General features: G+C 35.2%; 2 protein-coding genes across 2 annotated transcripts in view; one reads left to right on the top strand and one right to left on the bottom strand.

Moving 5' to 3' along the window:
- LOC150104340 (phosphoserine aminotransferase) overlaps positions 1–6,665 on the bottom strand; it is a 261,341-nt gene extending 254,676 nt beyond the window's left edge. Inside the window, exons 1-2 of the mRNA XM_090396926.1 lie at positions 6,506–6,665; positions 6,040–6,100 (exon numbers count right to left, since the gene is read on the bottom strand). Of these exons, the coding sequence (XP_090253052.1) occupies positions 6,040–6,100; positions 6,506–6,559 (115 nt within the window). The 5' untranslated portion in view covers positions 6,560–6,665. The remainder of the gene's footprint in view (positions 1–6,039; positions 6,101–6,505) is intronic.
- Positions 6,666–6,757: 92 nt separating this feature from the next.
- Positions 6,758–24,343, top strand: part of LOC150104339 (pyruvate kinase PKM-like) — a 241,265-nt gene continuing 223,679 nt past the window's right edge. The window contains exons 1-2 of the mRNA XM_090396925.1: positions 6,758–6,884; positions 13,442–13,565. Of these exons, the coding sequence (XP_090253051.1) occupies positions 13,442–13,565 (124 nt within the window). The 5' untranslated portion in view covers positions 6,758–6,884. The remainder of the gene's footprint in view (positions 6,885–13,441; positions 13,566–24,343) is intronic.

Raw genomic sequence — 24,343 nt, 5'->3', positions numbered from 1 at the left:
GGACTACAGAGTTTGGTGGATAGAAGGAGAAATGATATGATTGAGAACTTTTAAACTGTTGAAGGGCAGTTATAAGGTTGACACTGGGAAGTTCTTTTACTTGGTAGAAAAGAGTGAAGACAAGGAGCCAACCCCTGAAGTTACAAAAGGAAGTTGTGAGCAAGAGGGTGAGGAGTGGTTTCTTTTGATGGAGTAGTTGAACCGTGGAATGCAGTGCCTGATAGAGTGGTGAGAACAAGAATGGTTGGCAAGTTCAACGAGTAATATACTGTTTTCTAGGAAGGACCTCCCATGAGTCTTTTGGACTACATGGAGGCCTGAATAATAATATAGGAAGATGGGTTGATAGAAAAATCAAGTATAGAAGGATAGATGCACATTATCTCCATTCTTAATCATTTATATCGATTACATTATGAATGCATTAATCCTGATATTCTAATCAGAGAATAATGTATTTTAAGTAATGGCTTCATACATGTAAGACGAAACTAAATAGACTATTACTTCTATGTCCTTTATTACTTCTCTTACATGCACAAAGCAGTTATTTAAAATATTGTCTGACACGTCTATTAAATGTATAAAATCAGAGAGAATCCAACTTAGCTCTTGGTTTTATGCAGATGTACTCCTGAACACATTCAGTGCCAGTATCAAGGATTCTCTAAATTGAATAACAGTTTTAATAAAGTTGGTAGGAAAAAACTGAAAATATGCAGGAATATAAACCTCAGCTGCATTCTCAACACAGACCCTATAAAACAAGTAAACTATTTTAGCCATGTAGGAGTGCAGGTGACAAATTAAGTTTGGAAATAAACAATAAGCTAAGCTGGTAGAGTTCAGAGATTTATTTCAAGGAGAAATAAATTGTCTTAATACACCACATAGTATAAGAATTTTCCTGTCTTAAATGTTGAAAAAAGTTTAATCATTTACTTTGTATTTCGGCAATATACTTAAAGAAACAAGGTATATAGATATTTAAATAATTCAATGGTGTTAAATCTTGAAAGGTTTATTATATTGTAAAATATTTCATTCAGATTTAACAGGTACAAAAATTTCCAGAGAAAACGTGTATGAGTGAAATTGTTGACAGAAGTAACGATAATTATTTAATTGTAAATTCTCCTATTATAATGTTAAGTGTTCTTGTAAAACTGACGAGGTTTGAATGTTATGTTAACATGAGAAAGTTAGATCTAAGTATACGAGATAATCGGCTTAAAGAAATGACCCCAGGCAGTCGTATACGCAACATTCAAGTTGCGTGCATGGAGAATGCAACGAGGAGAGAACGGTTCTGAGTGTAAGAATTTTAAGTGCTGGCCAGAAAAGAGTGAAGTAAGAGGGAGAACAGCTCAGCAAGGATATATAGAGCTTGGTAACTCCAACTTTGGGATTCCTGTTGGAGTCATTCCTGGAGAAGTTGGTGAGAGCGGTCGAAAAGAAAGATGTCCAGTGGCAGCCATGCAGCCAGATAGCAATCTGGTGCAGGCATAATCATCAGTACAATGGAAAAGCCAGCACAAACCAATCAGCATGTGGACTGAACCCAGCAGAGCAGCTTCGCCCACAGTGGAAATGGTGGTTTGTGATCTTAATCGCTAGTTTGTCCTACCTGAAGACAACTGATCATAAGAGAGGATAACAAGCCGTATAAATTTTTCGAAAGATCAAGAAAAAAAGACAAGAGAGATCCTGATGCTCAATAATGTAGAAAATTTTCAATTCTTTATATGCAAGAAACAGTGTGCAGTAATGTGCAGATATGCTCAGTGACTGGACTTACAAAACTGAACCAGGACTTGAATATTTAATAACTGGTAGATTGTCTTAGCTCTGAGTAAGAATTCATGTACAGTGTGATATTGAATTGCTAAAGTATGTTATAGCCTGATAGTTCTTGAACCTAGAATAAGATAAATGCTTGTACAAGAATGTTAGTTGAAAAGGATCAAGTCAGAAATTTAACTGGTAGTAGATATTGTCTCATTGTTTATGACTAGTTAATCATTTTCAATTTTGTAGGAGAGATTCAGTTTTAAGTGATCTTATTTGTATATCATATTAGCATAATGAATAAACCCTTCTTTTTCTTACCTAAGAAATTGCCTGATCTGTGAACTCAATGCACCACTCAAAAATAGAACCAGTGCGAGTTAATTTATGGGGATAGCTATGACTGCCGTAAGAGTAAAAATATAAGAGGTCTTTGTAATTGGGAATTTTAATTGCTTGATTATTGAATAGTGTGTCATTCTGAGTGTTAACTCCCTGACGAGGAAGATTCTTCTGTCTAAGAATTTGGATGGTGCAGCTTTAACAAACAAATTTTTCCATATTCTGAGACAGAGTTAATTCCAGATTTGTATCAAAGAAATTTGGCTCTAGTTGTGGGCAAATTTCTTTCTCTACCAAGTTTTGCACATGTGAACAATTTAAGTAGTGGCCACAGAGCGGAAAGGGTGAAAGCAAACACGAGAAATTATATCAAGTAATAGGGATATTCACTAAAGATAACAATCTTAAGCTTTAACAATAACAAATTAAAAACACATAAGGTAAGAATTTAAAAAGGTAAAGAAATAACAATGGTACCTTGCTGTTGGAGTGAGGGGGGGTAATGGGAAAGTTTATGTATCTGCCTATGTGGGTGGGCTTACTGCATGCTTAATTAGCCTTAATGATTTCACTTTAAATGAAAGTATTTCCATTTGGAGTGAAATATTCTTCGACCAAGTTTCTTGGTTATCCACTAAATAAGTTTAAGGTACAATTTTTTAAGCTAGAATATAGACCTCTTGAGCTGACAGAAACAAACCAGAAGCTGTAGGTCTGGTGATTTTCTCCAACTAGGGAAGGTGAAATTAATGGGTTCAGAGCCATGCTTATGAAGACTGGCACACCCTTGCAAGTCCAATTATATTTACTAATTTTATTATTAAAGAGAGACCTCCAAGGAGTCAGGGATTCATTGAGGAACAAAGTATAGAGATACAAGGCAAACAGGCCTCTAAACAAATTCAACTAGACCTTTTTCAAAAGAGATTACTAGTTAGGATTAAAAATGTGGAATTACAGCAGATTGTCTGCAGTTTCTTAATATTTCATCTGAGCATACTGGCAAAATATTTTGCTAATCTTAATGAAAAAAGGTAGAACCAGTGCTAATATTCTAAAGATCCTATAACGATACAAGTAGCATTTTACTTATTTTGAACAAATTACAAAAATCTTTCTTGAATTTATAGCATTTGATTTTGAGTATTTCTTATGTCCAAATGTTCTCACATGTCATTTCATAGTTCTCTTAGGAGGCCTATATTAGCAATTATTCAGACAGCTCTATTTTTAAGTGTACTTTTACAACTTTCTGTAGCTAAGGAATTTTATACAGAAAAAAAATTTAAGCATTCTCCAAAAAAAAATTATCCTTGTTCTTTTATCAAAATGTTTTAAACTACATATCATTAACTCATTCTTTTGGGAATGATCCTAAAAGCTTGTTACTATCTTGGTAGTCTAACTATGAATCCTATCTTAATACTCAAAAAACTTAAATAACCAAAATTAATCAGAGTGGCCTTATCAAGATCAGAAAGGAACAAGGGCCATTAACTTCCTTATCCCTTCTTGTCAGAACATTACAATATCCATGATCCTGTGTATTAAGGCTTAAGTGTGCAGAAGCCCATCCACATAAACAGATACATTAAAACTGCCATTACTGCTCCCCACCCTCCAACAATAATGGATCGTTAAAACACTAACCAGTAGAGCCTATAACTATTGTTCTAATGAGTTCTCTTACAGCAGAACTTAATCATATAGGCCACACCTTATCTAATGGCCAGTTTCCACAGTATCAAAAAATAATCCTCCCACTCCATCTTTGACCATTTCTTTGGAAAAATTTTAGTTAATGCCATCATCCCCTATATCAAAAGGGCACTTCTGAAAAAAATAGCCAGGATCTTAAAGAAATACTTGCATAGCTTTCATGCATCACCAAAAGCTTGCTACTTTTAATACATTCCACTAAAGATCAGCTCCCTCCTCTGTGCCTGGAAAATATAAACTGCCCTTTCTTCCTGCAAGTTGGCCTACCCTATTATGGACAGACAGCGATCAGCCAACATCTGCAGTCATGACTGGTCAATCAGGCTTTGCTTTAAATATGACTCAATCAATTGGAAAAAGACCATGCTCCATTGCAGTCACTTTAGAAGACCATTTTTGAAATATGCTGCTACTCTCAGAAATCAGCCTAATTTAAATAAATATGGTTGCAGTAAACTTACCAAAATATGGGAAACACTAATACTTCAAGATTCCAGTTTGCATTCTAGGCTGTTGTAAACAGGTACCCACAGAAAGCAACCCACCTAGTTAGGCCTATTTTTTCATTCATGTGTTTTATTTTAGTTGGGTTCATGTATGCTTTACTGCTGTACTCCCTGACAATATCTCAGTAACAAAAAATTTTTTTAAAATTCTTTTTCAGTAGTGTTTCCCTCCATTAACCATTCAACATGAGTGAGATCCCAGGTTATATTTCATCCACTTTCAGAGTGGTCCCTCAAGTTTACTGTCTAGCACTATTACTTTCTGATCCATACATAATTTCTTGCACTACATTTCCCTTTGTGTAAAAGCATAGTTTCTCAAAATGCATCACCTTATGTTTAGCAACACTGACAACTACTTCCTTTGCACACAATTTCAATCTACTCAAATCCTCCAGCAAGATCTTTATTTCAGAATTATGGTCAGAGCATCCAAGGCTGAGGCCAATATATTATGCTAATAAGAATGTTCTTCAGAATGGATTTCATGTTTTGCAGGAGGAAAAAAACACTGCCACATCTATGCAGGGGTGTAGTCTTAAAAGAAATAGTGCCAGAGCTCTAGTTCGGAAACAAAAATCCAGAGCACGAAGTGTGGCATTATTATTATTGTGACGGCATGTGGCAGAGATAGCCTAGTTTTCTGAAACCAAAATGAAAAGCACGGCAAGCTGCTATTTTTTGACCGAAAGCTGGGGATGCATTATAAGTCTCATTATTATAATGAATTTAAAAGTTTTGATAATTTTAAAAAAGTACCAGGGCGATGCCCTGGCCCTACTACACCCCAGCATCTATGAGAAAATGTGCAGCAAACAACTGTATATTCTCTTTGAATGTATTTCCAATAACATTCCTTAAGGAATTAAACAGCAGTGATTTATAACAGATGGGGTCTTAATCTCTTAATCCTTTACTTAATTCTCTTATTAAGTAATAAGAGATTACTAAGGATATTCTCTTAATCCTTTACTCATGCAATTAAATCATGATCAAGTAGGATCTAATGTTAAATTTCTTTTTTAAATCAGATTTAGCAGATATTCACGATTTACCAATCACCAAAAGGCCATATGAAATAGTTACCCCGATTAATAGTTATGCAGGGTAACCATTTCATTCATTATTTTGATCTTACAAAAATGATGACCCAAAATTCATGAGCATTTATCATAACCAGATGAAAAGAAAATTACAAATAAGTTTTTTACTGCTTTCTTCTCTTCCATCCCACAATTAAATCATGATCAAGTAGGCTATCTGAGATAGCCTTCTAAGTTTTCGAGATACGTGTCCTTCACTACGCTTGCTAAATAGGACGTGAACAAGAAAAAAAAAAGGAGGGGTTTATAAGAGATCATGCAAACAAGTTTTAGCATTATCCGTTGTTTGATACCTTTTAGAAATATTACGCATTGACTTAAATTTCCAACAATGAACGGATTTGCGTTAACTTTTAACTCTAGTGTTTGGTAAACCAAAGTTTAGCAAGTACTAGCAAAACTAACGTAAGCTGATTATCCTATTCATAAATTGCTACCGATTTACGACTTGCTCATGAGTCTTCTGCGTCAAGTATGACGGAGTTAAATATACCACAGCTAACATAGTACGTCATCAAATCATCTTTTCTGATAAGTATCTTTCTCGTATTCCACAGTAGAAACTGGAATTATCCGCTTACCTATGACACTGATGCCTTGGTCTTTGTAGTTAAGGAAGTCAGCATAAGCTCTTTCAATAACCTATAAATATATATAATAGCTGTAATAACTGCAGCAGTACTTAAAACAAGCTATAAAGCATTAGTAATAATTAAGTAATTATGAGTAATTTTTTGTTTTGACTCGTTATCAATGCCATTTAAAGCGCCCCTGAAGCCAGGGCGTATACTGGAGCGTTCATCTCAAGGAATTATATATGAAGAAACGCTCACCCACCCACCCTCATCTGTTGAAAGAATATCCCAAACAGATCTCCACGGAAGACTTTTTCAATAGTAGTTTTAGCAAGTTTTGGGGGAGATTAACATATTCACTTTATATATACATATTTAATATGCAGTTTCAAATCGCCATAATAAGTCTATTCCATTTACTTTTCAGGTATTAGTTACAAAATAATTATTAAAGATATGAAAATCCGTGTACCTCAGATGGAACTTTCGCGGGACCTGGAGCGAAGTTTATGACTTTTGATGCCATCTTCAAATCCTTAATATTTTTTCTCAAGCCAATCCGTTCGTTACGAAATGCCCAAAAGACCGCGGACTTTAACTCTGTTACATTCCTTTTATTAACACCACCTGCTCTGCGGCATCCACTTCTTATCAGATTTGCGGCATGACGTCATCAATATTCATTTGGAAGCGCCCCTAGCGGGAAAGAGTAAAAGTAAGGGGCAAAGGATGAAGGTCATTTAGCATAGTGCTTCCGCTGTAGGGTGGAAGAAAAGGAGTGCCCGGCAAAGTTATAACTTTTTCTTCTTATATTTTGGTTATCGTTTGCGCTTATTTTTATTTGCTATCAGGTAAAGTGAGCAGCTGCAAAGCATTTTGGCTGCCTCAATAGCCACTGACATTTTCTATATTATGATATTTCTCATCTATGCTTATATGCCCTTCATGTGCATTATTTTATAAATTATAAAAAACAAATAAATAACAAATCAAACGTGTTTAATTTTTTTAACCAACGATGTTGTTTTCAGCCTGTCAACTTTCATGATAGTGAAACTAATTTAAATTGTACATAACCTGTAGTAACGTATTTAAAGTAATTCATTGTCGATTAACCTTGGCAGAATATTTAAGAATTAACTACATGTACTTTTTAATCATTTTACAAAAAAAAAAAAAAAGAAAGTATTGCATTATAATTATAACTGCCAACATTACAAGAACTTTAAATAACTCTGAATATATTTAAAAAAAAAAACCTAGTATATATATATATTGCTCTGTATTCCCAAAAGATTTTACCCATTTGTGATTCAAGATTTGTATTTTACAATTATTTTAATGTTTTGAATGTTCGTAAGGAGACAATTTGAATTATGTTAGTGGTATTGGTTGCAAAGTCTGATTATTACATGTAAATTAATGTGTACTAATTGATCACGTAGAGGAGAAGCAGGTCATAATACTTAGTTACTTCTCCCGTGGACTTTTTTTTTGGGGGGGGTAGGATATTTTACTTTAAACATTAAAGTAACCATGCTCATCAGTCTCCACTACACAGTAATTTTAATTTAGTTTCTAAGGCTTTGTTTATAGTTACATGTTAATTTGCAATTGGACATTAAACAACAGGGATGCCAGTAATGATTAACTGCGAATAGAAGAAAGTGGGCCAGTTGATTTTCTATGTAAGTCACGCACCCACAAATTTGTTATGGACGAGAATGTGGAGGGGAAAAACGTTCCTTTTTTTAATCCAAGGAATTCAGAATTTCGATGTTGATGGTGGACAATTAGTTCTGCACTTTTAAGTACCTATACCAGAGTAACGCAACAGTGAATAGCAACTTTAATAACACTCCATACATGTGATTAAATTTATATTCTGGAATAATTTGATATGCCCTTCAAGTAAATAATTTTCATCTCTCGATGACAACTTACTGAGAACGTCGTCAATCATTATATGTAGCGTAGGATTGAAATTGCATATGTGGAAACTTCAATGGTTAAAAAATATCAGACAAAAATGGGGATTTTATATTTCATTAAAGCAGGCTTTCGAATTCCGCTGTAGTTATTACGAGCTGAGGAACCTATGTGAAGTTATGTCTTCCTCTCAATTTTATATATGAAATATTGCCGGCAAAGGTTGGTCGATTGGTAGAGCTTTGTTACTAATGGCTCAGTTAAGTAAGTTTGAGTGCGGTTAGTAGTTGGAAGTTGACCAATCGCCCGATGCTGTTGGCACACTCTCCCTCGATGAGCCTGGAGGTGTCAAATAATAATAATAATAAATATTCTTGAACGTAAAAGATAACTAAACATTAACCAACTTTTCATTACCATATTTTTTTCCCTCTTGTAATTTGCATGCGGACGGCAGGTTAAGAAATACTGTTTTCTTATGTAAAGTTTTATTTTGTTTTCTTTATTAAGAAGTTAACCGTGAATGACAACTGACCAAGAAAAGGTAGAAATGAGACATTTTTTGACGGGAGGGGTATTTAGGACTCATAATACAAAGAAATCAAACTGATTAAAAATTAGCGTTTTAAACATCAAAGTAAATGAAACCAGTTATTTTATCTGTGCCTTTCCAAAGTATGACGTTTGTAATTGCACTTAGTGAAAGAAATTTAGTTTCGAAAAGTATATATTTTATTATTATTATTATTATTATTTACAATAAACATTGTAAGAGCCATCCCCGGAAATAGTGTAAGGTTGTGGTGAATAAGAGGGTGAGAATCCCCCCCCCCTATTTGGAGAGTGTTTGGTAAGTGTAATGCTTGCCTGAGTATGAATGAGTATAAGCTTGCCTATTATAGTATGTTACAGGTAGGAAATATTTTCCATACGTCTGTGGACTGTAGTATATATATACTTATTTTACATTGTAATATAATGTGATGCAATGGTGTAAACCTTGCTCTTTCTTCCTCGATGAGTCTTCGATTCCAGGAGAGTTAATGTTATAATAATACTTAAAAAGTGTTAAAAACCGCTCAAAACAATGTGGCATGACCTTTATACTATTCATGATTATACATATGAAAATATCAGTATTTTCAAGAAATAATTAAAGGTTTGCGCTTTATGGTACGTTTTTTTTTTAAATCTTAACAATGTTTGTTTTTTAAGTAAGCTTCGATATAGAAAAATATAACTTTTTATACTGATTATTATAAACCACATTCCCAGGAGCCGCTTACCGAGTATGAGAATGGTTACTTTTATTAATTATTAGCCGTCTTTTTTTTTTTTTTTTTTTTGTACATTGCATAGCCAAAATATTTTAGGTGTGAAGGATCCGTGAACGAGAAAGAAAAATGCTGTTTTGTGTTTAAAAATGAAACACTTCTCCCTTTTTTTATAATAATCACGCCGCTCAGTATTCCTATTGCCGGATTAAACAGGAATCATACAAGAACTATTTAGAGCTGATCCTAAAATAAAATAAAAATAAGCCCATGGAAGTTAGTTTATGAAAGCGAGAAGTCGCTCTCTGTTCACTAAGATATGTAAAAAATAAGATTTAAGCAGCTATCGATACATTTAATAGCCGATGCCACCATTGATTATAAGGTTCGAGAAATATGCTTGAATTTTAACATAGTAATAATTTTAATATATATATATATATATATATATATATTGGCGTTGGTTGTGGAATCTTACATTAGAAAGCAAACGCCGTTTTGGGGATTTTTTCACCGCCGTGAAAATTGGCTATTCTAAAAATCGTATAAAGAAAAGACATGGTATTTACTTTTTTTTTTTTAATGCTAGTCGTGTGTTTAAAATAAGGTTCAATATTTTAAAACAGATTCTCTTACGGAGAAGTGTCGATTTTTATAATAGTGCAATTCAGAGGGTGGAAGAGAGAAAAGGAAACTCGAAGTTTGGCTTAGGTACCATCCAATTACAGCAGCTTTATCCTTAGCGTAAAGCACGGTAGAGACCTAGATTCCATAACTGTTCATAGCCATCCCGCAGCCAAGAATTTTTTTTTACGTTATAGAAAGATAGTTTAACGTCAGTAGCGTCGACAGGGTGTAGCATAGAGGCAGCCTACCTCACGGCGCGGCTTAATAAGGGCGCTCGTTCAGCCATATTGCTGTAAGAGCCGTCGCTACGCTAACAATTTCTGTTAGCTTAGCAAGTGTGAAAAGAAGTTTCTTCAAGCTTAAACTGATTAAAAATTATTTGCGAACAGTAGTGACCCAAGAAAGATTGCTTGGTCTAGCAACTGTCGATAGAGGCCGACATAGCCTATGATTTAAATTTAGAGCAGCTTAAAAACAGTTTTTTATTGTGCGATATCCCTGTACAGCAAACATTTAATTAATATTGTTATGTAATCGTTTTGCATCAGTGTTAATAAAAACAAAATAGCAATTGGAGATTTTCTTATATTTTTGTCTTATAATCCATCAGGGGCAATATTTAATTGTTTGCCTCAGAATGCAATCTAATCTGGAAACGGCCCTGTTTAATGTTAGTTCTTATTCTGATAACATGCTATCCACTCTGGCTGGCTGAGTCGCTAGCGTGTTGCCTCTCCAGTCAAGAGGCTGTGGGTTCGAATCCTGCCATGGATGTTTGTGATTGTCTGGGGAAATACTAGTGGTGGTGGTGGTCGCCGGTAGATGGGGTTGTGTAGTTGCGGTCAGTTGGTGGGTTGTGAGTGGTGGAAGCAGAGTTATAGAGTGGATGCCCTCCCTCGATGAGTCTTTGGACTCCCTGGAGGTGACAAATAATGATAATAATATCATACTGCAAATGCTTACAAACAGCTACTTATATGCAGAAAGCTTAAAAGTAGCTGTTTATTAGCTGCAATTAGTTTGGTATCTATAGATGATGATTATTTAAAGGTCTTTGTAGAAAGAGAAGTATTTAAAAGGCATTTCTACCAGAAATTTACCATTTCTGAAACTTCCCTGCTGAAGAGGTTACCGTCAAAGAACACCCGCTTAAGTATTCAATTGTCACGTCAAGTCATTTAATGAAAATTACTTAATTGTAATAGGCCGATTTAATTTATAAAATAGTGTTTGACTGTAAACACTAACTTTTTTTTTATACGTCTAATTAAGCAAAATTTTGGACAGTGATTTCTGATAGCATGGTAGCACCTTTCATGTATTGCAGCCTCAAGTAAGATCGTGATAACATCATTTTACATGGAAGAGCATATGGAGCAAGTGTTTAGAATATCATGGTCATTTAGTATGATATCAAAAGTACATCTTAGATAACAATGATTTTACCTATATTTTGGTTTGTCTCAATTGCCACATACAAGCTGATTAAATGTGGAATAGTCAATGTAGGGACCAAATTGAGGAAACTGGGTCATGTGGCCAAACAATTAGGCAACATGATGGAATGATCTAACAGAACAGGTTGCCTTCCTCCCTTTCTGTAGTTCATGGAAATTTTCCTTAATACTCTATGCAAATAGCAAATTTTTTGAGTTCAAAAGAAATGTAAAACTTGCAAAGAGTTTTAATTATTATTAAAATGCAGTCAAATTTCACAAAAGCAATAACCACATTGAATTCCTTGGTGAATTTATTGTGTATGCTGGTCCTTCAATAATAATAAAAAAGTACGTTTTTTATTATTATTATTATATGACACCTCCAGGGAGTCTAAAGACTCATTGAGGGGGAGTGTGCTAACAGCATCGAACGATAAAACCACTTCCAAATACTAACTGCACTCAAACTTGCTTAACTTTTTGTGTGAGCCATTAGTAGCAGGGCTTTACCAATCGACCAACCTTTGCCAGGAAGTTTGCAAAAATTGATTTAAGGAAGGGCAGCTGAATTAAAGCTTCTACTTCATAGGGAAACATAAATAATATTTTTGTTTTGTCATCTTATCCTTGAGATCAGGTGTATTTATTATGTGTTAATGGGCAGGCAGTGTGCAGTATACAGCCATTCCATGAAATAGGACATGGCATTCCCATGCTATGTCCTGTTTCCTCAAATGGATTTCTGGTCAGAGTCAAAGAACTTTAAAACTTTTGTGAATTTGCAGGAAACAATTATGGAAAAATTATTAGTACATAAAAATACCAGATTTTTGTTCTTGATCATCATTTGATGGATTTTATCATATTTGATGGATGCTCATATTTTCTTTGTCAAAAGAAATGCTGTGAAATTCTGAAAAAATATTTGAAGATTTCTCTTTGAAATTATAGCTCTCATTCACAAGATATCAAGTTTCTACATTCTAAACATATATTATCTTTAATGAAAAAGATATTCCAGCCTATAGAGGTAGCTTTGAATATTGGAAATCTTACATTATTGGAAGCCAGAAAAAAATGAACTCTTTATGACAACAGATGTTAAAAATGAACAAAAAATGTTAGATTGGAGGTGAAGTTAGTGAGGTCAAGTTATTTTTGAAGTAATTAAAAACTTTTATGAAACTAGCTTAGAATATATAAACAAGTGGAAATGCAAAAGTATATATTAAAAAATTTAAATAGATATACTGTGAAATGTACCTGAATAGAAAAAATGCAGGATAGTATTAATGAGGCGCTCATTGCACAAATGGTAACAGATGAATACATGTGTAATCTTTAGAACAAGTAAAGCATTTCAGCTATATAAGTACATTTTTAATGAAGATGGAAAATTTGAAAAAGAAAATGAGGTTATTAGAAATGAACTTGGTATTATTAGCATTCTAGAATACGAGTAGAGCTGTGATCATTTCAGCACCTGTTTAACAAAACAGGTGTTTGATGGTAGGAAAGACACCCAGAACAAGATCAAAATTCTCTTAAGGCAATATTAGCATCTTACTGTATCAAACCTGACAAATTCAAGGTTAATTTTGATGAAAATTAATAAGGAAACATAAGAATGTTAATTTAATTCTATAGCATTATAGTTGTAGTAGCTCATCTCTTGAGAGAGAAGGAGGGAGAATGCATATCAGGAAATGATGACAAGCATGATAGGCCTGGCAGTGCTTTCTTATTTGATAAACGGTATCGCATGCAGTACACTGTCAGAATGTAGCTACAGTCTGCTCCTCTATTTGCTGTCACCTGTTCTCAAGCATTACAAAATGAAACTCTCTGTAGTATAAAATAATTTTTATCTATACATCATTCAGTGATTATAGAGCATCATACAATGCTGCAATCACTTTTCAGATGGTTTCATTATTCAAGTTGTTTTCTCACTGTCATTTTTCTTTTACTGATAAAAATTGTTTGTGGCAGCTTTTGTCTTTTGATTTGACTCATTTCCAACAAAAGCTAGTAAACTGCAATTTCAAGTATTTATCGGAATTTTAAATTAGTTAATTTTTTTTTTCTTTTTGCATATAAATTTATAATTAAATATTTCTTTCCAATTTTTTTTTATAGATGGCAACTACATCAAGTCCTCTGTACAATTCTGAGGAGTATTGCTGGTTAGATCACCTTAGTGCATTGAATATCAATTATCCGCCTGTATATACCCGATTAACCAGCATAATTTGTACCATAGGTAGGTTTAATTTAAAATCATTTTTAGTAACTTTGTTTGCCAAGCATGCAAGTATCTGATGACTGAACATAGTCAGTGCATACATAAATAGCATTTTTTTTTAATTTGGTTAAAATTAAGCTTGTTCACATTCCATAACTTTCAATTTTTTTTCCTCATTTCAAAAAATATTTGGTACTTCTTTAGAACATAATGATTCCAAATTGTTATCGATATAGCAGAGATGAACAGTGTGGTTTATCTCTGAAATGGTTGAGCATATTTGACTTTGTTGAATTCTTTTTCTCTTTAAAATCCTTAAACTTCATATAGATACACTGTTTCAGAATGCTAATTAAAATAATGTAAATTTGGAATGAGAGGGAGTTTAATTGATTCAACTATACAGTACCTCCGAACCTTTTAACATATTTCCTTTGGAAAGATATGCATTTGTATATTGTATAAGTTTGATTCATGATAGTTTGCTCTACATCCATAATTCATGTGAATCAGTTCACTTTTTTTTGTCAGTCTTCTTAATGATCCAGAATTCGCATACTTCACCACTAGGAAAACTGTTGCTTTAAAATGCTAACTTTTGTGGCCTTATATTTCTGTCTTTCATCATTTCTGTCCAGTTTAACATCTCTTTCTGTCGTGATGGCTTTCCTTTTAATTTCATCTCCATACTAACCATCATTCCTTATTCTGTACTATAGTAAATCATAACTTTCATTAAAATAATACTTCTGTTATCTCTCTCCTCTCTTGATCATTTGGGATGTGATATTTATGCCTGGAATGTGCTTGCAAAAACCTATTTTTTTTAAATTTTTTTTTAGGAGTTCTTACCTGTAGATTAGTGGTTACTATCACCTTCAAAATAATCCCCTCATGCAGCAGTGCACATAGTCAGACAATGCTGCCATTGTTCAAAACATTTTTGGCTTCTTCTTGAATGCTTTTTATTACTATCACCAAATATTAGTTATCAGAAAATCTGTGTCCTTTCACTGCATTCTTCAGTTTTAGGAACAGCCAAAAATTGCAAGGGACTTAGTCTGGTAAACATGGAGGATGGCCATTTTTTTTAAGCTGCATGGCGAGATATTTTGTTTATAGAAAGTTCTCATTAGTGATTCCAACTAAAGAAAACACTGTTTCTTTTGAAGACCGACCTACAGCACAAGTAGCACATGAATCATAGACATATGGAATGAATTCTAATCTAATTCTGTGGCTTCCTCTATTAAGTGGGTTGCAGCTGATGAACAGTCTGCTTCCATGCCTCTTTATCTCTTGCTTCTGTAAGACTTTGCCTGTCTAGTCTTTGATGTTGTCTTTCCATTGCAGTCGGAGTCTTACTCTTCCCTCTACCATCCCCTGTAATATGATTCTGGGGAGCTCTCCAGAAGAACCCCTTGTTTAAATGTCCTGCAAATGCTATTTTTCTTCTTTGGATATTAGCCATATAGATAGTCTCTTTTCATTTTGAATCTTTCAAGAACCTCTTCATTACTCACTCTTTCATTCCAGCTGATATGATCCATTTTTCTCAAGCACCACATTTCAAATGCATTCAGTCAGTCACTCATCTCCTTATTGATTGTCCAGGACTCATATATACATGTCTTCAGGATTCTTACTTTTAACTGTTTGCTCAGATTTCTGTTTCCTAATATGTTTTATACAACAATCCCTCGATTAATGTGCCTCTAAAATTTGATTAATGCGCCTATATACATCTTAAAAATAAATGTTACCGATTTTAAAAATTTTCTATCTATACATTTTTTATGGCTAATTATTTAAAAAAATCACTCACTAGGATGAAATAATTTAGCTACCAATTTAAAACATTTTACAAAGTTATTTTTTAATGGAATACTACATTATTTCTATCTACACTATGTTCCAAATTTAATGCTTAAATTAATGTCATTCTGCTAATTACATAGCATTTTGATGATCATATCTCGTTCCTCCATTGCAATTGTTTTCCTTACTTTTTTTTTATTTTAAAGTATTTTCCCAATCTTTCATCATAAGTAAAAGAATTAGTGAGCAAAAATGTGGAAGTGTGAAAATGATTCGAAAAGTAATCTCATTGGAAGAAAAACTTTAAATAATAAAGAAAATGAACAAGGTGAGTCCAGAGCAAAGATAGGACAAGAACACAAAAATGGGTGAATCAACTATAAGAGAAATTTTAAGCAAAAACTGCTGAATACATAGAGAAAGATAAGGTTGCTTCCAGTTCATCATGCATGCACCCGAAATCAAAGTATTATAATCATTGAATTGGAGAAATGTCTTTCTACATGGATCAAAGATTGTAATGAAAAACGGATCCACTGACCTTATTAAATCAAAAGCATTACGTCTCTTTGCATCCTTGAAAGAAAAGGCTATCAATGATGGAAGAGAAGAATTCCACACTAGTGCTGGGTGGTTTGAACGTTTCATAAAGAGAAATAGCCTACATAGTGTTCTAATCATAGGCGAAGCTGCAAGTGCAGATAATGAAGTGGCCGCAAATTATCCAGAGATTTTGAAGCAAATTGTGGACAAAGTGGGCTATTTTGACCAATAAATATTTAATGTTGATGAAAGTGGCCTTTTTGGAAGTGAACCTTCCAAGACTTTTCTGGCCAAATCAGAGAAATCTCAGCCTAGTTATAAAGTCGAATGAAATTACTGCGAGCAATATGCGACCCATTTGGAAGTACGTTCTTCCACATTGTGCAAATGATTTTAGAGGCTTTTCAAATGAATCTGAGTCAATTAAATCTCATTCTGAGAAATTGAGTGATTCCGGCCTGCATCTAAATTCCTAAATTTAGATGCACAGCAGGAAGATCCCAAAGAATATGAAGAAAATTTAATCACTGATAAGCCCAAAGAGATTTCACAGAAACAAATTGAAATATTTTTCATGCAACCGAAGTTCTTAAACAGTAATGCTTAGAGGCTGACCTTGATAAAGAGAGAAGCAGTAAAATTTGCAGAAGTTGCAATAGGGCCATACCGTCAGTTGTGTGAAAAATAGAAACAATGCCTACCAAACTATGTTAGCTGAATTCTTTGTTAAGTAGCAGAATAATAAATTTATATTCTGAATATATTTTATTGTCTTCCAGCTTCATGGTTTTCCTTTAACTAGGCCCTGAGACATACCCTAATTCATTTATAAAAAAATTAAATGTCAAAAAAGAAATTCGAGGAACGAATTATACTTTTTCCCATAGGTTATTATATTTGATTAATGCGCCTGTTTTAAAGAACGCATTAGGTGCATTAATCGAGGGATTGCTGTATTTGGAAAAATGCAGCTTTTGCTTTTTTAATTCTGTTTTTAATTTCATAATTAGATCTATTGTCTGTTATCCAACTCCCAAGATATTCAAAACTTTTTACATTCTCTATTCTTTGTCTGTTCAAAGTGATTTCCTTTCCTTGAAATCTTCATCACTTTTGTCTTTTTTAATATTTATTTTCATTTTATATCTCTCATTTCCAAATCTGTTCAGTCTATGCAAAATTCTTTGCAAACCTTTCTCTGTTTGACTCATAAGTACAATATCATTTGCATATCTTATATTATTTATTAGATGTCCATTTATCTTTATTCCATCCTTCAGATCTAATAAGGCCTCCCTCATCATCCATTCACTATAGACATTTAAAAGGAGTTAAGACATCCCACATCCTTGCCTCATTCTTTCTTATGGGGATCCATTTGGTATCCTCTTCAAATCTAATCCTGGCTTATTGAGTTTTTCTGAACAACAGTGATAATTTTTTCATCTATTCCTATTTTATGCAAATATCAAATAAAACAGAGTGATTAACATTATCAAAAGCTTTTCGTAATCCACAAAGCATATCTATAAATACTTATTGCACTCAATCATTCTTTACCCCAATATCTATAGTGTTGTAATAGCCTTCTCCTGAAACCAAATTGTTCTTCATTTAATTCTCTCTTTTTCATCTGTTCCATTCTTCTATATATTATGTTGATTAGGACTTTTGCAACGTGGCTAATCAAGCTGATAGTTCTATGCTTATTGCAATCCATCATTCCTGTAGTCTTTGGAATAGGAATAAAAATAGATTTTACGAAGTCTTTAGGTATTCTATCCTCCTCCAGACTTCTATTAAAGATGATGAATAGAAATTTTATTCCTTCCTTTCCCAATGCCTTCAGCAGCTCTCCTTGAATATCATCCACTCCTGGAACTTTCCTATCCTTTATTCTTTTAATGGCGGCTTCAGTTTCCCATTTCTTAATTGCTGGGGTATCATCATTTTCTATCTGATAACATTCCAGATTATCTTCATCTCCATAAAGTTCTGTTACATACTTCTTCCACCTTATCATTTTTTCATTTTTTTCCAACAAAATCTTTCTTTTTTCATCTTTCAAGCACTGCTTTCTGTCCCTCTCTTCTTCCTTGAAATCAAGTTCAGGCCTTCATAGACCTTTCTGATATCCTTTACCGTATCATTTTCCTCTATTTCCTTGCAGAATGAATTATCTCTGAAGTATTTGATCTGAATGTTCTCACAAGGAGAACATACAGATGAAAGATAAATTATTGGCTGTGTATTGTGATATCCTTAGATTGGTTCAGCATGTGAGAGTATACATGGGATTTGAATTAGGTAGTGAATACCGTGTAATTTTGAGCAGGACATTGCTAGAATATTGAAAAAAAAAATACAAAAGTTTTACAAATTTCAAGTCTTTACAAACTGTACACTCCCTAAAATGGATATCAGGAGGCTGCTTAGATGGATAAAAGAGAATAGTGTGACAGGAAGGGTAGTAAGTGTGTTGCCTAGCTATGACTGTGGTGAGATGAAGTGAGAGCAAGGATTATTATTATTCAGGCCTCCATGGAGTCAAAAGACTTATCATGGGAGGTCCTTCCTAAGAAACACAAAGTCTATCAAGACTCATCGAGGGGAGGTCCCCCCCTAAGAAACACAGTCTATCATACGACTCCTTAAACTCATTGACCGTTCTCGCTCTCACCACTCCATCAGGCAATGCATTCCATGGTTAAACCACCCTCCATGCAAAGAAACCACTCCTCACCCTCTTGCTCACAGTTTCCTTTCATAACTTCCAGGGATGACCTCTTGTCATCACTCCTTCCTGCTGTTCAACCAAGCGAAAGAACTCCCAGTGTCAACCCTGTAACCACCTCTCAACAGTTTAAAAGTCTCAATCATATCGCCTCTCCTTCTATCCACCAAACTCTGCAGTCCACATTCCCCAGAAACCACCTTTGTTATCTGCCTTTGAACCCTTTCCACAGTTAATTTATCCCCTTCAAATCCTGGGGAGCAAATCTGAGAACAATAGTGTAAGTGTGGTCTGATCAGGGTCTTATACAGTGGAATGATAACTCTTTTATCTCTGCAGGTCAGTGTCCTTCTCATTATTGCTGCAATCCTCTGTGATACCTTCACCACCTTTGCAATATGTGCCCTGAATTTCAGATTTCTATCAATCATTAACTCCAAATGTCTTATTTGTTCAGTATTGCTTCCCCAATAGAGTATGCAGCGTCCCATCAATGTGTCCCAAACCTCAAGACCTTACGTTTTGCTGCATTAAACTGACATCCCCATTCATTTGCCCATCTATCTAGCTTATTCAAATCCTCTTGCAGGGCTGCTGCATCTGCACTATTACTAATAATCTTTCCCAGCTTTGCATCATCTGCAAACAACTGAATATCCCCTTGCAATCTGCTGACAATGTCATTGATATAAAGGTTAAACAATATAGGTCCCAGTACTGAGACCTGTGGGACCCCACTTGTAATCCTCTGCTTCCTTGAAACTGTCCCACCATACACAACTCTCTGATACCTATCGGACAGCCAATCCTGAATCCAGTTAACCAATCTGACATCCAGACCCATGTGCTGCAACTTAAATATCAGTTTATCATGTGGCACCCTGTCAAATGCCTTCGCTAAGTCTAAGAAAATGGCAATATATGCCTTTTCCCCCATCTAATGCTCTTGTAACTTTATCATAAAAGGCTAGCATATTGCTAAAACAAGAGTGCCCCTTCACAAATCCATGTTGACTCTCACAGATAACATTACCCTCATCTGTCCAATGCTGTATACATCCTTCACTACTTTCTCCAAGATCTTACTAACTACAGATGACACACAAACTGGCCTATAATTAGACACTTCCTGTCTGCTACTGCCCTTATGCAATGACACTATCTTACTTTCCTTCCATTCCATGGGCACCTTTCCTGCAGCCAGACTTTCATTGAAAATCCAGGTCAAAGGTACTGTCAGTTCCCTAGCACATTCTCTCAAAACTCATGGTGAAATACCATCCAGTCCCACAGCTTTACTGACATCCAGAGTACTCAGTATTTGAAACACACTCCCCTTCCTTTACCTCTAAACCTGGAACCAGCCCTATCCCTCTAGCATTAAAATTGGCTCCTCCAGGATGAAATACTCCAATAAAGTGTTCATTGAACAATTCTACTATGTCCTCTGCATCAGTCAGTCTATTCCCATTTTTATCCCACAGTATCATTCTTCCATAGTCATTTCTCCTCCTACTGGCCACATATCTAAAAAAAATTCCCTAGGATTTTCTTTGGATCTTAGGGCTAATCTCCTCTCATATTCCAGTTTCGTCTTCCTTACCATACTAGTCACTCTTCGGGCCTGTGTCTTATACTCTTCATGCGTTGGCTGAAATGTGTGAGGAGAGTGGAGTACAATTTGTTAATGTGTGGAATTAGTTTGAAGGACGAATTGAACTGTATAGGAGCGATGGACTGCATTTGAGTGGTTATGGTGTGAGTCGCTTGGAGAGACTGTTGCTGGAAGGTAGAGAAGTGAGTGTAGAGAATGAATCAATCAAGTGGGAAGTGATGTGGAAGAGCAGGAGAGATTGAAGTGGTGGTTATGAATGAAGAAGTTAGTGGCATGAGTATGGAAAATGAGAGAATGGGTGTGCAAGATGAACAGGGAAACAGGGAGGCTCAGGATGGACATGGGTTCACAGCGTGAGAAAGGTGGATGCTCCAAAAGGATGTGAGAGCATCTATAGGCAGGAAAGGAATGGGATGACCAGGGATCAAGAGGAACACATTTGGAATTGAAGAAGGTTCTAAAATTAATAAACAGAAAGTGAAAGAGTCCCCGTCGAGCATAGAGAGATCACATAGAATGAGTGTTATCAGTGGAACGATCTGTAGATCCAGGAATGAGCTGTTGTGTTTATATACAAATGCTAGAAGTGTAAGAAACTAAGCAGATGAAATGGTTGCACTAATTGAGTCTGTTCACCCAAAAATTGTTGGAATAAGTGAGACATGGTTAGATGACGACGACATCCTGACAGGAATAGAAATGGAAGGATGTGATGTGTTTCATGAGGATAGAAGTGATAGAAAGGGAGAGAGTGCTATTGATGATAGAGAAAGAGTTCTGTCCATACAAAGTAGAGATGCAAGAGGGAAATAGTGCCAGTGTTTTTCAGGAAGTACGTGTGAGAAAGAGGTGAATGGAATGCTTGGTTGGATGTTGTTATAGACCAGGAAATGTGGATGGTAGTGACTATGAAATGTATAATCAAATTAGTCAAGCAAATAAGAAAAGAGTTATAATAATGGGCGATTTTAATTATGGCAATATAGACTGGAATGATGATATAGCAACTGGAAGTAAAGAAAATGAGTTTTTGAGGGATAACTACCTCAGACAGTATGTAACAGAGAGCACATGAGGATTGAGGGTCTTGGATTTGATCATCTCATCAGAGGATGTAATTATAAATGAGGTGTCAAATCACCCACCAATTGGTGAGAGTGACCATGAGGTGATTACCTGGGTGGTTGCCAGCAGTGTGAGGACCTCTGTAAGAAAAGGGTATATGTGGAACTACAAGGGGAGGGGGGGGATGTGATTATGAAGAGCTCAGGAGACAGCTTGCAGGTGTAACATGGAATGAGGAGTTAGCTGGCAAAGAGATCAATTCAGCTTGGGGGATTTTCAAAATCTATCTAATAGATGCAATGTCTAAATATATTCCAAGGGTGAGAAGGTTAAATAAGGTAGGTGTGAAATGGATGAATAAAGAGATTAAGCATGCAATAGAGAAAAAGGGCATTATTGAGGCAGCATAAGAGAAGTGGAAATAACCAATTCCATGAGGACTACAAAGACAAGGCAAGGGGTGTGACTTGGTTGGTGAGGGGTAGCTAAAGAGAGGTATGAGCAGCAGTTAGCTAATGAAGCCAAAAAGAATCCTTAGGAGTTCTTTCGATGTGTAGCCAGCAAATGAAAGAATGATAATGGAAGGATGACATTGATTGGAGAAAATGGTATAAAGACAGCTGTTGCAGAAAATATAGTGGAGATACTTAATGAGCAGTTCATAAAGGCCTTTCAATCTTGTGAATATGACTTCATGGAGAGATTGAGAGCAGTTGATGATGGGGAAGAGAGACTGCCTGTAAGTGAGCAAGAGTTGTATGGGGAGTTGAGCAAACTAGATGTAAATGAGGCTGCAGGACTTGATGATATATCACCACATATTCTGGAGGAGTGTGCCAGGGAGTTGATGCTGGCCTTGACATATTTTTTTAATATGAGTCTTGCAATGGGTCAAGTTCCTAAGGTGGATAAGATTGTGCCATTTCATAAAGGAGGTGATAGAACTCAAGCATTAAACTATAGGCCTATCTGTGTGTCAGGTGTTGTATTTAAGTTGTTGGATAAACTTGTGAGAACTAGGATTCAGAATTGGGTTGGCAAGAATGGTATTATTGTAAAATTATGGTTTTTTTCTTATATATCCTTATCCTGGATTTTATTGCCTCTTTTGTAATCGGGGGGTTTATTTTATAATATCATCACTTAATCTTACACGTTCCTCCTTTTGTACTCTGGATTCCTGTCTTCTGTATTCTATACTCCTACCTGAGAGCAATGCAAAAATTTATTTAGATTTTGACTGCACCATCCATGCCTCAGTATGGTGTGAGAAATATACTACTTCCAGTAGGTTATTAAATCTTCCACAACAAAAATCTCTTAATCGTCCCCAAGTTAATCGTTTGCTTTGCAGTCCTGGCCATTTTCTCACTTACTATTTATATCAATGTTTCCCGCTCAGGTTCGTTTTTTATTTAAGATTAATGCATTGCAACTAAAATAAGATCAGGCAAAAACTTCGTTAAAATACAACATGGGATTTAATGGTCATCAAACAGGCATAATATACACTATAAAACAGAGGGTGATCCTCTGTAATTCAAAAAAAGGAAACTTTAAAGACAAACTTGCATATATCTACTTCAAATTAATACAAGGCACACACATTATGTTATCTATCTAGCTCATAGTTATCGTTTATAAACTTCTTAATATTTGCATATATCTCTTTAATTTATACAAGGCACACATTATGCGATCTATCTGGCTTAGAGAATTATCATTTAACAAACTTCTTAGTACCTGCACATATTTCTCTTCAATTAATACAATGCACACATCATGTTACCTATCTCGCTAAAAGAATCTTCACTTAACCAATTTCTTAATATCTCTCTTAATATTAAGTGCAGATTTCTTAATATCTTCTTTTATCTATATAAGGCACACATTATGTTATCTATCTGGCTCAAAGAGATTCTCACTTAACAAACAACTTAATACTTGGACAATCGGCGTTAAGGATATGTTACGAATAGTATAAAGTATAAATTTAAAATTTCATACAAGATTACATACAGGTGTTAATTTCAAATTCATAACCCAAAATACTTCCTAGGAATTAGCTATACTCTTTCTTAGATGCAACTATCAAAGTTATATTCATTCTTAAATGCAATCATCAAATTTCAGACAGAGCAAGTCTCTCAAGGTTATTTTAGCTATTCACGTCCCTATACATGCAATTTTTCCAATTTCTACCCTATTCTTATAGCTTCGCACATTAAAAACAAAACAATTTAACTCGCATGGGCTGTCTTCTATTGGGTTGCACTCTCAGATCCTATTGGCTGCGACTTCCTATATTTTCTTTTCTTCGTCTTGCGTTTTCGATCTCTCCTCATTCAGATCCTTGGGATACTGGCCGTTCATCAGGTTGTCTCGCGGGATGTGGATGACGATTTTTCAGCATGTTGATACACCGGCGAAGGGTCGTGAATTGTCAGGGCCTTCACGGACTTAGATAAGCGGAACAGCTCATAGACAAGTTCAGCGGTACCTCAGCTGATTCGTCCCCTGATCATCTACACGTCTGGGCTGAATGATGGCTGGCGGCATGGCTTCCCTCCTTGACACGTCAGGACATCACTCTCAGGCCTTTCTACCACATCGTCTCCTCATATGCTCGTTTCTTCTCTGTGCCAGAAAAAAAACTCCCTGTGTCTCTGGAAGTCCCATCTCATATTTCATCAGTTTCGAGACGCTGGGTTCAGTTTTCTAAACTCCATGCACTTACGCGAACCCCTTACATTGTCATATGATTCCCGGTTTCCGGAACCTTCGACAAGCCCTTTCGTCTCCATCTTCGTGTTCTAATCTCATTAAGTCAGTCAGCGGAACATCCGTTTGAATTTTGCCGCCCCCTTTTTTTCATTGACCTTGAAGTCACTTAGGGTTGAACTCACAAACACACTTTCAAACGGCGTTCCGACTGTAGAGCATTTCCCTTAGCCTTGAAAGTTTGCATCTTTTTTCAGAGAGATAGCTAATTCCCATTGGACTGTACATATGTTATACACA

The sequence above is a fragment of the Typopeltis vanoorti genome, chromosome 8, assembly GCF_054136105.1.
Source record: "Typopeltis vanoorti isolate ZY-2024b chromosome 8, IOZ_Tvanoo_1.0, whole genome shotgun sequence".
NCBI lineage: Eukaryota > Metazoa > Arthropoda > Arachnida > Uropygi > Thelyphonidae > Typopeltis > Typopeltis vanoorti.
The sequence above is the reverse complement of the archived record's forward strand: the minus strand, read 5'-3'. Positions and strand labels throughout refer to the sequence as shown.